The sequence below is a fragment of the Corvus brachyrhynchos genome, unplaced genomic scaffold (genome assembly GCF_000691975.1).
Source record: "Corvus brachyrhynchos isolate BGI_N302 unplaced genomic scaffold, ASM69197v1 scaffold616, whole genome shotgun sequence".
Classification (NCBI taxonomy): domain Eukaryota; kingdom Metazoa; phylum Chordata; class Aves; order Passeriformes; family Corvidae; genus Corvus; species Corvus brachyrhynchos.
In genome coordinates, this window is record NW_008238831.1 from 127,214 (window position 1) to 144,051 (window position 16,838).

The 16,838-nt window shown below is 50.5% G+C and overlaps 1 protein-coding gene across 1 annotated transcript; it reads left to right on the top strand.

The window, feature by feature from the left end:
* Positions 1–217: 217 nt before the first annotated feature.
* On the top strand, positions 218–16,225 carry KIAA0141 (KIAA0141 ortholog; the record flags this gene model as incomplete). Its single annotated transcript, XM_017738157.1, has 8 exons — positions 218–449; positions 6,866–6,921; positions 8,648–8,741; positions 9,458–9,600; positions 10,435–10,593; positions 11,460–11,552; positions 14,864–15,020; positions 15,812–16,225. Coding segments are annotated over 8 exons (1,185 nt in total), but the record flags the coding sequence as incomplete, so codon positions are not given.
* Between the last annotated feature and the right edge of the window lie 613 nt (positions 16,226–16,838).

Genomic DNA, 16,838 nt, shown 5'->3' on the forward strand with positions numbered 1-16,838 from the left:
GCCGGGGCGGGGCGGTGCGGGCCTGCGGGGTGGGATTCCTGCCTGTGGTGTGTTAACTGAGCCTGGAAGAGAGCTGGGAGAGGCTGAGAGCCGCTCTCGGGCCCTGGGAAGAGTGTCAGGACAGTCTCTGCTTTTAAACGGCTTGGTGCAATCCCACTTTGTGTGCCCTTACCTTTGTTTTCCGTTCTGAATTCTGCTGCACGAACTATCCTTCTGCTTGTCTGTGTGGTCAGAGGACACTGGGTACGTCCACAGACTGCCCTTGTCCCCCGAAGCAGACAGAGTTTTTGTGCTCTATATTACAGTGGTGACTGAAGCCTCAACCAGCTGTCCCAGCGAGCAGCTGGGCTCCCAGTTCCTGCAGAAAGCAAGTCCAGAGGCTGTACCAGAGAATTCATCCTCAGGCATCCCCTCAGGGGAAGGAGAGAGCCAGCCCTGGGCAGAAGCAGGTATGTGCCATGTGCTGCGGGGCAGGATACTTGTGGCAGAAGGACTTGGGAGTTCCCCCAAGGCAAGCTCAGGGCCAGGGAGTGTGCAGCCATTTATTGACACTTGAGGAGGCAGGTCAGAGTGGAAAGGCAGAATTTTAGGGGGATGAATCGGGAGTCAGAGACAGGAGGAAAAAAAACCTCCTGAAGGCAGAGACAAGGCTGTGCTGTAACTGCAGGTGACAATGGCCTTCCCAACCCTGCTCTGCCTTAGCAGACTGATTACAGCATCCAGTCCTGTTCTTTTATTGTGAACAGATGTTTGCAGCCAGAAGGATTCAGGAGGATGCTGCACCACTGATCTGGGACACTGGTGTACATGGTGTGAAACTAAAGGAATTATTCTCTTCCTGCAAGATGAGGATGCATTGCTGAGCTCTTATGCCATAGATAAGACAGTGGAAGGAGGTATCAAAGACATTATTAAAATGAGTTTTATAAAAATAGAAAGATAGACTCCAACAAAATTGAAGTCTCACCCAGGAAAGCGTGTCCTACATAGGGAATTTAAAGTCACACCAAGGAGGATCAGATGAGGCCCAAAAGTCACTAGATATAGAAACACTGATAATGGCCCCAGGAAAGTTGTTGGAAGCCTGCTGGAACAGGTGGCAAGGGGACAGCATTCAGTAATGGTGTAGAGAGGCACACAAGGAAACCAGCCACAGATGTTGGCTAAATCATAGGATCACAGACTGGGCTGGGTTGGAAAGGGAACGTAAAGCTCATCTTGTTCCCTGCAATGGGCAGGGACACCTTCCACTGTCCCAGGCTGCTCCCAGCCCCAATGTCCAGCCTGGCCTTGGGCACTGCCAGGGATCCAGGGGCAGCCCCAGCTGCTCTGGGCACCCTGTGCCAGGGCCTGCCCACCCTCCCAGGGAGGAATTTAAATAACAAAGGTGCTGCATAAAAGGTCAGAGCTGTTCCCCATTTTTTGCTTGCTTTCAGAATTTTGGCTTCCTTCTGTGCTGATTTCAGCCATGCCCATCACTGCTTATCAAACCATCTCCTGCCAGAGGTTACCATTCCCATCAGTTGGCAAATGGAGCATTTTGTTTCCATGTCTCCTAATTAACTCCAGGAAAACAGCCAGGTTAATTTACCTAAACTGCCAATCAGGCTGTTTAACCCATCTGCTTTAGCCTGGAGCACATTAAGAAGCACTCCAGCACTGGCAGGTGACTGGACACGGACCTCTGGGAGGAGTGGTGGGAAGAAGTGGAGACAGCAATGCCTCCAGTTGGCACAGCTGAACATCCTGGAGTGAATGTGTGTCTGACAAACAGCTCCCAGTGAGAGTCAACAGGAAGAGCTTTTAGGCAAACTGATAAATTGAACAGTGACAAGTCTCTAAGGCCACGTGGTCTTCGTTCAGATGTTCTTCAGAAGCTGGGAAATCACTGAGCCTCCAAGGATGGTCTGTAATCCCATGCTCAAACCTGCTCTGTGACCAGGGGAATGAGCACTGACAGATTGCACAGCTTGGCTTTTAAAAAGGGGTGGGTGGGTGTTTGTTTGAGGCACAGAACTGCAAAAAAGGTGATTCTGATTTGATAGAAACTCTGCTACAGGATAGAGGTGTCAGATGCTGGGATGAGTGGGCTGGGATCAAAGGTCTTGGAAGGATTTAGGAAGCCATTTCTCAGGCCAGCTTGCTCCTGTGCAGAGACTTGAGAGAGTTGTAAATCTATTAAGACTTCTTTGGAGAAGTCAACTGGCATGTGGAGCAAGATAATCCAGCTTTTAGCTTTCTGAAAACCATCCAGACAGGACCTAAACCAAAGCTATCTAAAGAATTAAAGCTGATGTGAGGGAACATGGAGGGGTTACTCTTGGGCTGGTAACTCCTTAAAGCACAGGAAAGTTTCCACAGTGGAGAGCCATTACTGCAGGATTCCCTTGTCCTTTGCTAAACCTCTTCTGTTCGGCACAGTCAGCAGTGATTTGGAAAAAAGAGGTGACGAGTGAGGCAAGAGAAGCAGCAAATGGTACAAAATTATTCAGGACAGTCAAATCTGAAAGTCACAGGCAAGAACTGCACAAGAGCTAAAGCCAGGGTAATCCCCAGGTGGGTTAAGCGAGTGTACACAAGGGAGTGTGGCTGTAAATACACATGCAGAATGAGCAGTGTCAAATTAATAATTGTCTTGCAGAGGGAACATTTAAAGTCACTGTGGATGTGCTTTTGATAAGGTTAAGTCAGTGCTCGGCAGCAGTGAGGCCAATTAAATGTTAATTATGGTGAAGGAAGGAACTGAGGACAAGGCAGTGCCGAGGGTTCGTGTGAGTCTGGGATGCAGCCACGTCTTCAACACTTAAGGAAAAGACAGTGTCTGAAAAACAGGGACAAAACTGCAGAGAAAAGATGACAAGGAGACAATTACATCCAAACAGAGACTGACTCTTCAACTTAAGAAAAAGAAGTGACAGAGAATGTGCTGGTGCTCTGTGAAACTAAAAGTGTTGAGAGAAATGGAATGGGGACCATCTCTTTCATAATCCTCATATTAAGAGGCAGCACAGAAGGGTCAGGTAGCAAGTTTGGAAAAAAGCAAAAGGCATTTTGTGTTTGGCCAGTGCCCAGGGAAATTGTGGTACTCTCTGCTACAGGCCAGAAGTACAAGTGGGTTCCAGGAAGTGATTAAAGTAAAATTACACATTGAAATTAGACTTAATTGGTCCAGCCAAGCCTCCTGCTCAGATCACAGAACAGCTGATTGCTGGAAAGTTCTGCCAGGGAGAGCGTGACTTTATAATCCCTGCTCCTCACCCTTCTGCCCAAGCATCTCCAACTGTCACTTGTCAGAGATAATATATGTCAGAAATAATTTGATTTTGCTCCATACATAAGTCCTCGGGTTACATTCCACGTTATGCTGTGCATCCATTTTGTGGGAATTTATGGAGAAAAGTCAGGGGGAAGAGATTTGGTAATTTGCACTGAAGAGCCTGACAAAATGCAGGGTTTTGTCATGTGAGAAGTCCTGGGAATCTTTCCGTGGAGAGTGAAGCTTGATGATCCCATTCTTTCGCTACATTTTGCTTTCCACAGAAGAACCTGCCTGAGGTACAGGATTTTTCTTTTTTTCCTGGTGTTTAGCCACTGAAGGAGGGTGAGGCTGGCAAAATGAGGATGCAGCAGGAAGCTGGGGAGAGCAGAAGGAAGGGAAGGACAGACGCCTGGCAGATGATGCAGGGGAATCTGGTAGCAAAGTCTTGCCATGAGAGAACAGCCCTCGGAGTGGAGCAGAATGTACCTTCCCTGCTCCAGTTTGCTGCTGCCAGCAATGGCAAGGGATCTTCTGGAGAGAATTCCATGTCCTTACCCTTTCTCTGGGTGTTCAGCTCATTGCCAGACTTGCTGGTGCTGGTCTCCCTGTACAGTGACAATCTGCTGTTGCTGTGGCAAAGATCTGTGTGATGGATCCCAACATCCCAGCTTTCCACAGGAGCCATTCCAGCTTTAACTGAGCACAATAGGATAAAAATCTCCTTTGTTTAAAAGGAAAACGTCAGGAAATTAACCTAAAACTTGCCTTCAATAGCATTCTGGACATTGCTACCAGCAAGTCCTCAGCTCTGTGTTCACATCTTATTTTTTTCTGTGCAATTCCTGCCTCACTCAGAGGCTTTTTGCTGGAAGTTAAAGGCACAGAGTGAGCAAGCAGGTGATTACAGCCAGTCTCAGTGTTACAGCAGCTGAATGATGCCCTGGGGACTTGTATTTTACCCCTGGCAGAACTGTAAAATTCGTTATTTCAATTCTGAGATCACAAACATTGCAAAAGTGTGTTTTCATTTCAAAGCACAATGAAACCAATTGGAAACAGTGAAATTTTCCATGAGGCAGAAATGCTGGATTTTGGCCAGCTCTTGTTGTGACTTCATTCTTGTGGATGTTTTGGGATGAGCAATCTAGGCTGTCTATGAGAAGATTATTAATTCCTCATTTGGAGCTAGCTGTGAGCAACACTTGATTAGTCCAGGATGAACAGTGGGGAAAGACAGAAATATTTATTAACTGCTGAAGATGTGAGCATTGGGCATCCAGAACGCTGAAAGCTGCAGGATTGCATGGAAAAAGGGATGGGCAGTCACGTTGCATCATAGCTTGGGTTTGAAGAAGTAGAAATAAAGTTGCGTAGACAATTCCAGCTGTGTTATTCCCATCTTTTAAGCAACCTGAAGAATAATTTAGCTTGCCCAGCCTCAAAGGTGATTCTGAGGGAATTCAGGTCTCCCAGAGCAGCTGGGGCTGCCCTGGATCCCTGGCAGTGCCCAAGGCCAGGCTGGACACTGGGGCTTGGAGCAGCCTGGGACAGTGGGAGGTGTCCCTGCTGTGGCAGGGGTGGGGCTGGGTGAGCTTTAAGGTCCCTTCCAGCCCAAACCATTCTGGGACTCTCTGATCCTTCAGGAGCTGGGGCTGGGTGTCGGGATCAGTTGATCCCTGGGTTTTCTTCCAGGTGTTCTCTGGGATTGGTAACCCTGATGTGGGGAGATTGGAGTGAGGAGGGGTTTCCAGTGCTAGAGGGGCACAAGGTGCTTCTGCAGGCTGGCAGAATTCAGAATTAGTGGCTGTTTATTTTTCATGCTTCAGTGGTTTGTCCAAATTACAACATTTTCACAGTAAACGAGGAGTCTCTGATTTAGGAGTAGACATCTGTGCAAAATGTACAGTTTCTTGAAAGTGTGCATTTACTAATGCTGTTTAAACAAGTAGTGGGAGAATTCTTAATACAGCCCATTTTTTCCGTGGGATTTGCAGTTGTATGTGTGGCAAAAACCCAAATTACATCACGAGGGAGATACATGATAGAGCCTTACAGTGAGAAATATCAGATAATTTGACGCCTGCTCTGCAAAGAAATGGAAAGCACAACTAATAAATTCACAGATTATACTACTTTTGGTGGAATGATGCATAGAAATCATGTTTGCCATAGTGATCTTGCTCGTTGGGTGAGTGGGGCCTGTTCAGATAACACACATTTGCATTCAGCCGGGGGGGAATTGTTTGTTTGGGAATAATGAGGCTGCAGCTGGCACACAGGGCACAGCTCCTGCACACTGTGCCACAGTCAGGCACTGCAAGGAGCACTCCTGCCTGGTGCACACCTCATTGCTGCTGCTTGTGGGGCCAAACAGTGCCAGGAATCAAGGAATCAGGCCCTAAAAGGACTTTTTTTTTGCTTGTGTTGGCTCCCACACAGCTTGAGAGGGAGGGCACAGCTACTCCTGCTGTGAGCAGCTCTGGCTCGCAGTGATCCAGGCTCCAGCACCTGGAGTTAAATGTCCCATGGGATCCAGCTGCTTGTGGTGGTCCAGGTTAAAAATGCTTGGCCTCAGGCTTTCTGTTCTCTTCGTGGAGGTCATTGTCCTCTTAGAGTGGCTGGAGTAAGTGCCACTGTAACCTCTGCCAGTTCTGCTCTGAGCAGGGTGCCTTCGCTTGTGCTGGAGCTGCTCTGTCAGATAATTCTGATTGGAACTGGTCACACAGTGCTGAACTGGCTGTCCCAGTGTACCTGAGAAGGCAGGGATGAGCTGGGGGAGCAGAGGGGGCTGATAACCTAAGCCTGCATCTGATGCAGCCTGATAGCAGGGCTGATCATCCCCTGGCAGAAGCAGAGCTGTACCCTGCAAGGAAATTACCTGGAGAAGGAGCTAAGGAGGCAGCATCTCAGCTGAGGGCGGGTGTGATGCTCTGGGCAAGCTGGGAGCTGCAGCACAATTCTGATCCAGGCAAACTGGGCATGAGGAGGCAATGTCACCCTTCCTGTGACACTGCTGAGCGGGGCTGCCCCTCAGGAACAGTGTTGGGAATTCAGGAACAGTAGCAAAAAGTCATAAAATTAACCAAGGCTGGCAGAAAAGTGCTGCAGTTGAAAGACTTGAATGGTGCAGTCTTTTTAGAATCACAGACAGGAATCAAGAGGGGCTGATTAGTCGTGTCAGGACTTTCAAAAGCAGGAATTGGCTTTTTAGTAAAGAAGAAAAAACCTAGAAGAGCCAGTGCCTGTGAGCAGAAACCCAGAGTAGAAGTACTTTAATTTGAAATGAAGCACAGAGGTTTAAAGCAGTGATTATGAGTTACTGGAACACACATTTAGGAGAAGCAGGAGATTCTCTACTTTCAGTGTCTTCAGATCAAAACCAGGGGCCTTTCTGGAGGAGCTGGCCCCACAGGGCTGGATTCCTGGGGCACGTGCTTGCTCTTGCTCCAAAAGTCAGATTAGTTGGGATTCCTTCTGTTCCTGATGTCCCTGGCTGGATGGAAGATCAGCCCTTCAGGAAAGAGCTATGGAATAGAGAAGGTGGGAAGAGGCAAAGATGCAGCATTGCTTAACCTTGCTTTTTTGTTGGTTTTTTTGTTAATGCAGGGGAGTTCCAAATCCCTGTGAGCTCCAGGGTGGGGCCAGTTCTCCACAGTGCAAAGGTATGGTTTGATTTTCTACCCTTTGTGTCTGCACCTTCCCTGCAGGAACTCATCCCAGAGCTGCTCCAAGCACAGCCTGAGCAACACTCACACACAAGACTGGAAAAAAAAAAAAGGGAGATGGGATATACTGGCATCTGCTTTAGAGCAGAATTCCAGGATTTACAAACTGACATCCCCATCCTTTCAGGTATCAGTGTGACAGGACTGCTGGCAGGGAAGCACTGAAAGAAGATGGGGAAAAACTCCAAACCAAGCAACCAAATAAAAAAACAAATTCAGCAGCACCAGTGTGCTCCTGTGTATTTGCATTTTGATGCAATCTTTCACTAGGTGATTACATGCTGTTGCTATTTTGGTGTTTACCAGACAACCCATGACTGGGGAAGGTGGTGTCACTCCTCCAAACGCTGCGAATCAGGGCTGGCTCTTGTCTGTTAAAGAGGGAAGCACTTGGGGCTTGAAGAGAGTGCATGAGCTCGAGAGTCACAAGGCCATAAATTATATTATTGTTCTTGTTGTGATTAAACCTGCCAATTCTTTCCAATTCACATCTTAGATGTAGATAATTCCCTTTTTAAAAAAGCGGTTGAGCAATTGCTCAAGGACACTGTGAGCAGAGAGGAGGCAAATTCAGCTTTTAGCAGCGTGAGTTCCTGCAAAGGGCACCAGGGAGGCATTTGCTTGATCTGCTGGGGGGCTCAGCGTGGATCTCCCCATCCTGGGAGGTGCCACTTGTGCAGGGCTGTAGAAAGGGCCTGGAGCTGGGTCCTAGGTCATGGAGCAGCTCAAGGAGGGGCCTTGGTCCCTGTCTTGGCCTCTTGGGAGTAGCCCCGAGCTCAGCAGTGGAGCTGGGTGTGCCAAGGGGCATTTTCCCAACTTCCCCGTGTGCACTGAGCTCTGCTGCCACTCGATGGCACTCGGGGTGTGCAGCTGGGCTGGGCTGGGCTGAGCCCCTCTGTTCATCACGAGGAGGAAAGGAATTGTCTGTGCCCTGCAGGGTTTCAGCAGCCCTGGGCAGAGCTCAGTCCAGCTGAGGGGTGAGCTCAGCCGGAACTGGGTAAAGCACATGCAAAGGTGTGAGGGTGTTTTGTGTGTGGGCACGATGTGGAACAGGGAACAAGGGGTAATGTTATTTTTGGAGGGGGGAGTTATCTTAGAATCATGGAATATCCTGATTTGTAAGGGATCCACAAGGATCAGTCCCAGCCCTGCACAGACACCCCAGCAACCCCACCCTGTGCACCCCTGGCAGCTCTGGCAGCCTCGGGGCCGTGCCCATTCCCTGGGGAGCCTGGGCAGTGCCCGGCACCCTCTGGGGAAGAACCTTTCCCTGCTCTCCAGCCTGAGCCTGCCCTGGCCCAGCTGCAGCCGCTCCCTGGGTGCTGTCCCTGGCCCAGGAGCAGAGCTCGGAGCTGTCCCTGCGCTGCCCTGGGCAGGAGCTGCAGACTGCTCTGAGTAGGATCAGGTATTTGCTGAATTCTGAAAGGTCTGATGATGCCTGAGAGGCTGCACCAAGCTCCCTGGCCAGCCCAGTGTCTGTACAGCTTCCCCAACGAGGTGGCTGTGTAGGACAGGGAGGTTTTTGTGTGGACACATGACATCACCCTCCTGGTGACTGTACCACAATACAAACAGGTCTCACTGCTTGGTTTCCAAGCAAGAATCTCCTCTAGGATTGATATGACTTAGCTGTCTTTAATAGCTGTTTTCTTTGACTCCTCAGGGTGACCCAGCTCAGCGAGGGCATTTAGAGGAAGCCGCTTTCCAATTGCAGCAGATTTTCCGAATTGATATTTCCATTGCATTGAATATCCTCGGTAATGGGAAGTTGGTTTTGTTTTGCCCTTAAACCACAGGTTTCTCATTTTGGAGGACCTCCAAATGGTTGCAGGTCTTGTGCGAAGGCAGGGATGGCAAATACCCAAGCTGAAGCCTCCTTTCAGCAATTTTAACTGTGCTTGGAGAGATTTATTGCCCTTTGTCCTATCATGCCACCTGATTTACCTCAGCATATTTCAATCCAGGCTTGCTTGAAGCCTGCACTGTTGTCCTGACATCTGTAGTTGGAAATTAAGCCATCTCTGTCTTTTTTGCAACATAAGATGTCATATCCTTGTATCCTTCTTTTATTGTCTGAGCTCACAGCTTTCCTGGCAAGCTGAAAAAGCAATTGCAGGATTGCAACTCTAAGAAAAGCAGAAGGAAGATGCAATGATCTAAGAAAAGTCCCTGCCCTATATACACCACTAGTTGCAGCACTGAAAAGCAAGTTGTTTCTGTGTGAGCCATACGCTGTGTTAGCCTGTGATCCCTCTCTGCCACAAGCCTAGAAAAATCCCTAAAATGCAGTGTTGCCATTTTTCTTATGGAGACTGTGGAGTGAGGGTTGGTGAGCCAGCTGGAAGTGGCCCAGAGCGCTTGGCGTGAGCCAAGGAAGGCCCAGTGGCTGTGGGGGAGGTTGCTGCATTGGAGGCTGGGTTGTGGCCCTGTGCTTTTCCCTGTTTTCCCTGGCTTTAGGCTGTGTTTTCCTCAGGGATCGAGAGCATGAGGGCGGGGCACTGCCGGGTGGCCTTCACCTGCTTCAAGCTGGCGGCGGATCGGGGCTACAGCAAAGCCCAGTTCAACGTGGGGCTGTGCTACGAGCACGGCAGGGGCACGGAGAAGGACTTGGAAAAGGTACCCAGGGCCTGTGGGGTGGGGTGTGGGGAGCACACACCAGGAGAGGGCTCTGTGCTGGGTGCTCGTTCTTTTACATGGGTGGGAAAGTCATGGAATATCCTGAGCTGCAGGGAACCCACAGGGAGCATCCAGCCCAGCTCCTGGCCCTGCACAGACACCCCAACAACCCCACCCTGGGCATCCCTGGCAGCGCTGTCCAAACGCTCCTGCAGCTCTGGCAGCCTCGGGGCCGGGACCATTCCCTGGGGAGCCTGGGCAGTGCCCCAGCTCTGAAGACTGGGTAGAAAATGCTGGAAATAATAAAAATTGCAGCTTTGCAGAGCTGCTTTCAGTGTCACCAGTCCCCTCAGAGAGGTGCTCTGAGTTCCCCTTTCCCACAGCCTCCGAGGGTTCTCCAGGTGCACAGGCTGTGCTACCAGCACCCAGCGGGGTTCCAAGGAGAAACCTGTCATGTTGCTGTATTTAAGACACCACTGCACATCCCAGGGCTTCTCAGATCTCCGCTTTGGCTCCTGTAACTCCAGCCTGCCACCTAGTGCAAGCTGGCCAGCAGCTGCTGGAGCTGGGAAGAGCAGCAAAGGTAGCTTGGTTTGAGTCATTGTTGGCCCAGTGCCCCCCCTTCAGCTCGGGGAGTTTGTGTGGAGCAGGCAGTGTGGTTCCAGGGCTCTGGGGTGGTCACAGTCCACTGTCTGACCTAACCCAGCTGATATTCTGATTGTGGGAGGGCTCTGGGGAGGGATGCAGCTTGTGATGGGTCTAGACAGAGAGGTGAAGCTTGAAGGGAGCCACGTCACGTTCAGGGCAGGCATTACCTGAGTTTCTCTTTCTCAGGCAGGTTTTTATTACTGCCAGGCAGCCAGCAGCTGTCACCCCATGGCCCAGTACCGCTACGCCAGGTACCTGCTCCAGCACGGCCCTGGCAGCCACTGGGACGGGCATCACAAGGCTGTGGCACTCCTGGAGCAAGCAGCGGTGGCTGGCGTTACAGAGGTTGGTGTCCACAGCATGGCAGGGCAGAGGAGAGAGCCAGCAGAGAGCCCTGACTGATGGGCTGGAGCCACAGCCTAGAAAGCAGCATCTGTGGCACTGCAAGGAAAAGCTTTCCGATGTATTTATCCCTGCTCACAGCAGGGGGGTTGGAACTAGAGGATCCTTAAGGTCCCTTCTGACCCAAGCCATTGTCTGATTCTCTGTTTACATTCCTGGCAGTGTCTGGGAGACAGCCCTGCCTGCACACGGGAGCCACTGTGCCACACTGTTGTTAATGTGGCTCTTGCATTAAACTTGCGGCTTAGGAGAGCTGACCTGTGGTTGAAAACACAGCTCAGTTTTCATCTCCTCTCAATTCCAAGAGTGCAGGTCGCTGTGCTGGAGGAAATTCCAGTGCTTGAAGCAAGAACAGATCCTCATTTTGTATCTGTGACTTTCTGAGATGACTCATCTGTGCAGATCTGTGTATCCTGCCCTCCTTTTCCTCTCCAGGAGATGCATTTAGGCGTGTGCCATCTTGTCCTGGGAATGCCAGGCTGGCAGTGCCTGTGCCTCCTGGAGCACACTGCCCCAGTGGTGCATCTGCTGGATCTCAGGGACAGGTCATGAGTGGGAACCATTCCCTGGCTCTGAGTCCCACAGGGAAGTTTGAAATGATACTCTGGGTCCCAAATGTGATTTCTTTGTGTTTACCATGTCCTGCTGATTTTTCCTAGGGCAGCCCTGCTTCTCCCAGCAGCCCCTGCACAGGCAGGGTCCTTACCACACTGCCACAGTAACCCCAGCATTTGAGCAGCTTGCAAAATGAGTAAAAGAACGGAGTAATTAAAATCCTGGCTGATCTGGACCATGTGGTTTTGTTGCAGGCACAGGCTTATCTTGGAGTGTTCTACATGAGGGGGCTGCAACCACAGGAGAAGAAAGGTCTGAAGTACCTGCTGCTGGCAGCAAACAGTGGTGTGAGTAATCCCTCTGCCAGGGATTGTCCTCAGACTGGGATCTGCAGGTGGAGGATTTCAGGGTTTCTTGGAAATGGGAGCGAGTGGCAGGATTTTACTGCACAGTGGAAAAGGACGGAGTGGCCTTGGTGCCTCTTGGACAGGAGACAGGCCCTGGGCACAGACCCTTACAGAACACAGAGGCAGAGGCAGCCCTGTTGGGCTGGAGGAGTTCCTACAGCACCAGGGCCTGTATCCAGCTTCCAGAATTGTACACGTTTCCCATTATGGAGCATCAACACCCTCTTCAGTCAAAATCTTTCACTACTGCATCACTTTGAGAACTTTGTTGTGTCTGTCTCAAATCTATGCTTCAAAATTGGCCCATTGTTTCTTTCCTTCTGTAGAGAGGATGAAAAGACTATTTCTGGATTTATTTTTTAATTCAGGCACCTTTAACATATTTCAACACTTGAATCTCCGTGCAGCCTTTCCCCATTGTTGCTGTTTCTTTTCACAGGTTGTGTTAGATCCCCAAGAATCTTCTTGCTTGCACTTTCTCCAAGTGACCCAGGCTTCTCTTTTTCAAAAGGCAGTGCCACGATGTGGGCACAGCACTCTCCTGAACCCCCACCAGCATTTAGAGGAGCAGAAGGGAGGATCCCATGTCTCGCAGCCAGGTTTCTGCATCCCACAGTTCTGTTTCTTTCCAGCACTGCGACATTGTCCCCTTGTTTTCAGCTGCATTGTAATGGCTGGGGCTTTTTTTCTGAAGAACTTGTTCATTTTAACTTCAGTTCCCACAGCTTTTGTGCAAGGGAAAATAATGAATAGCTATTGCCTGTTCTGCTGGCTAATAGTTCTGGTCGTGGTGCCCTTTAGTGTGTCCTCTCTGAGTCATTTCTTTCGCAGGCTGCACAGTGCTGGTTTAGTTTGTCTCTCCGTGTAGTTAAGCTGTTCTACTTTGCTTGTCAGTCTTCTCTCCATTTTTCTAATTCTCCTTTGACCATTTTAAGATGTTTGGACTAAAAGTGGACTCGGGATGGATGTATGCCATGGATCTCACATAATGAGATCCTCTGCTTTGTTCTGCATTCCCTTCCAATGATTCCTAATGCTGCTTGCCCTGTGCCTGACACTGAGCGGTGATGAGCTGGTCTCAGGGAATTCTCACAGTGTGATACCCAAATTTCTTGCTATCAGCACTGCTTTGCAATTTGGCAATACTGTTTCCTTTGTCATTGTGTTGCCCACTCCTCAGTCATGTGAGATCTTCTTTAATTAATTCTTTATAGTGAGTTTGACCATTTCGATTGGCATAACATCACTGTAAACTTTGCCACTTGGGTTTTCACCCTCTTTCCAGAATGCAGACACTGTCAGTCTGGTGGGACGGGGCCTGACTTGCCACAGCAGCTCAGACATCACAATACACAGTATTTAGTTCCAGATCTGCTAAGGGTCTCTCCTAAGATGCATCACTGGCTCCTTTATTCCAGCCTGGAGTCAGATGTTTATGCTGAACAGTATCACACTGAGTTACCCCGTTAAATAGATGATTGTCATTTACTGGTAATGCCTTAACAACACAAAATCTGTCAGGTAGCTGCAGGTCCTGGGGTGCATCCCTGGCATGCTTTGGTCCCAGCCATGGCAGTTCTCAGACCCCAGGCATCCTTCCCCATCTCTGTTGCTCAGTGGATGCTGGCTGTGGATGCTGCCTTGAGGGCAGGCTGATCCTGGGCTCCCTGGGATGTACCCATTCTCCTGGGAGAAGGGCTCCAGAGACAGGTTCACTTCCATTACCCTGGAGTTGGAATTTATGTTTAGGTGGCTGAAAGAACGCTGGGTATGGATGAGGCAAGGACAGAACCGTTTAGTGCAACTCCAGAAAAAAGGAAAACAGCACAAGAAGTCTTGGATTCAGCATTTCTTTGGTCGTTCCTCTCTGCTAGAGCCAAGCAGGCAACTCTGACAAGTGTTTTTCCAACACCGTGTTCTACTTTGGTTCCCATTTTTTATCCTCCCTTATTTCAGACGTGCAGCCACAGAATACAAACCCCTATTAAAGAGCTTTCTTGGAGAACTGAGCCTGACCTCCAGGTTTCCAAGGGTGTCGCAGTCACTTCTGCCGTGCTAATTTGGGGATCTCCTCTCGCTGCAGTCGTGGCTCTGAGGCGCTCATCCTGTGAGAGATGGAGCTGCAGTACTTCTGATTGAACCCTATCTCTTGTCACAGCTGAAGTGCCAATCCTTCAATGTGTTTATCTCATCTCTAAAGGAGTTTATTGCTGTCATAAACTCAGACTTGCAACATTTTGCAAAGCACCCACTCACTGAGTTCTTCACTTGCCTCTACCAGCTACATCCCAGACAGCAACACTTGCAATATGTTCTTTTCTCGTGGCTTTATTAAAACTTGATACTTACTTGAGGGGTTTTTTTCTATTTCTTTCTTCTTTCTTTTTTTTGTTTTTTGCAAAGCCTTGGTTAGATCATGTTTCTGGCAGTCACACTCCTCAGGTTGTTCTGCTGGCTTTGTTGCTGAAAAGGTCTGTGTGACCACGAGTCTGTGCAGTCTTTTCAATGTCTTCAGGAGCTCTCCTGCTATCTGAGACCCTTTGCCTCCCACTGGATCTCAGAGATAAAGTGCACAGCTGACACATAAACATGTCATGGGTTTGGATTTAGCTTCACTGCAGTGACAACCTTTGCTTTCCCCTTCATTCCCAGCAGTTACGTATGTCTGAGTGGTTCAGGTGCTTTTTCTCTAGTGCATATTTGCTTCATTTACCTCATTTCTGCTGCCTGAGATTTCTTCTGGAATAGAATGAGGTGGGGCTGAGCAGGAGAGTGTTGCACTGTTGTGTTAAAGAGCAATCTCCCAGCCCTTGGCAGCAAGTACCTCTGTGCCAGTTGTGATGTTTTTACAAGACTTGGGCTTGAACTGTCGTAGGGCAGTCCCAGGGCGTGCTCGGTTTGGGTGGGATCAGGATGTGGTGCAGTCAGGGCTGCCCAAGACACCTCAGCTCTGACCTCTGAGACAGCTGGGATGCTCTGCAGAGCCAGCTGCTCCTTTGTTCCCCTGACACAGCCCTGGGTGTTGAAGGGAAATCAGTGCATTTAATTGGAAAGGGATAGGAAGGAGCAGAGTCAGAGATTGTGCTTCTCTCCAGGGGGCTGAATTACTGAAGATACAAACTGAGGGATAGAGGGGTAAACTTAAGGAGGTGACCAAGGATAGAGCAGTAAACCCTAAAGAAGGTGTTAAAGACTCTCTGTTTCCTTCCCTGTGCTGTTGTCACTTGTCCCTGTGTTGGTTGCTGTGCCAGGATGCCCAGAGCAGGTACCACGTGGGCGTTTGCTACGAGCAGGGCCTGGGAGTGCAGCAGAACCTGGCGGAAGCACTGAGGCACTACCGGCAGTCGGCAGCTGCTGGGAACAGGCAGGCCCGGGAGAGACTGCGGGCGTGGGAGCAGGAGCTGCAAGGTACCAGGGGCAGCAGGGCACCAGGGGCTGCGGGACTGCCTGGGGGAGTGACCCCGTGAAGGTGGGGCCTGTATTGCCAGAGGAGGGGTTGCACAGGGCCACGGCACAAAGGAGTTCTTTGTACCGAAGGGAAGGCACCACTTTTCCTTCTTAGTTCTTTCCACTTCTTCCCAGCTCTTCACCAGCCGGGCCAGGGAGGGATTGTCCTGCTCTGTTCTGCACTGGGGCAGCCTCACCTCCAGTCCTGGGGGCAGTTCTGGGCACCACAATACAAAGAAGCCGTTAGAGAGTGTCCAAAGGAGGCCTCGAGGGTGGGGAAGGGTCCGGAGGGGAAGCCTTGTGAGGAGCAGCTGAGGGCACTTGGTTTGTTCTGCTGGAGAAGAGGAGCCTGAGGGCAGAGCTCATTGTGGTTTTCAGTGTTCTCCGGAGGGGCAGCACGGGAGCAGCTCCAAGCTTTGCTCCCTGTAACCAAGGACAGGACCTGAGGGAGTGGCTGGAGCCAGGACAGGGCTGGTTTAGGTTGGATACCAGGAAAAGGTTTTTGAGCCAGAGGGTGGTTGAGCAGTGGAACAGGCTCCCAGCACAGTGGTTACAGCACCAAAGCTGAGTTCAAGAAGTGTTTGGACAACAGTCTCAGGGAGGGTGGGATTGTTGGGGTGTCTGTGCAGGGCCAAGAGTTGGACTCGATGATCCTTAGGGGTCCCTTCCACCTCAGGATATTCTGTGATTCTGTGGTTGAATGATCAAGCCCATGACAGTGTCATTAATACCTTGTTTTTCTCTACTTCCAGCTGGGCACACAAAGCATCCCTTCCCTTCGGGATTAAGAGCCTCATCCTCCAGCCCCAATTTCTGGACTATTGAGCCTGCAGGTCTCCACAGCACCCAGCCAGGACAGTGTGCCCTACCCCTGCCCCACTCGTGGAGCACAGACAGGCTGCACGTGATGCTGCTCAGCAGTGCGGGATGGAGCCGTGCCTTCGGAGCCAGGACAGTGCCAGTGGAGCTGCGGGGCTGGGAGCCCCAGCACTGCTGCCAGTAGAGCAGGCAGTAAGTGAGACAAGCAGGCAGAGGGCAAGGCAGCCTTGGTGTGGATGGCAGCAGGCTGGCAGTGAGTGGGAAGAGAAAGCTTTCTGTTCATGGAACAGGAGGCATTTTTAAATCCCTGGGGTTTGAGAATAAACGTTGTCATGTCTCCTACACCACCAAGTCCTCCGCTCCTCTTACCTTCCACACAGGGACGTTGCTTCTGCACCTGCATTTCCATATGAGAGCCATGCACAGACTCCCACCATGCCACTGGCACAGGGTGCCCAGAGCAGCTGGGGCTGCCCCTGGATCCCTGGCAGTGCCCAAGGCCAGGCTGGACATTGGGGCTTGGAGCAGCCTGGGACAGTCGGAGGTGTCCCTGCCCATAGCAGGGGTGGCACTGGATGGGCTTTAAGGTCCTTCCAGCCCAAACCATCCTGTTCTGCACCACAGTGGTGTGATCTGGGGTTGTAATTCCAGTAGCCCTGCATGTCTTGCTCATGGTCCCCCAGGAAGGTTTACGAGCCACCATATGGGGACATTAGCAAGTTACCCTGGGATTGGCCTGGCCCTCTCCCTCTGAGGCAGTCTGCTCTCTTCAGGGCAAGTCCCTACAGTGCCCCTGCTACAGCACAGTCTGGGCTGGCTCTGTGTTGCCATTAGGGCACTTTAATCTGCTTGCAAACCTGGGCAAGCAAGAGAGTGAAGTCTCATCATTAGGACAGAGTTTTTTATGGGATGTGACGGATCCACCTGTACCAGCGAGAGTGACAGCTGTCCCTGGCCATC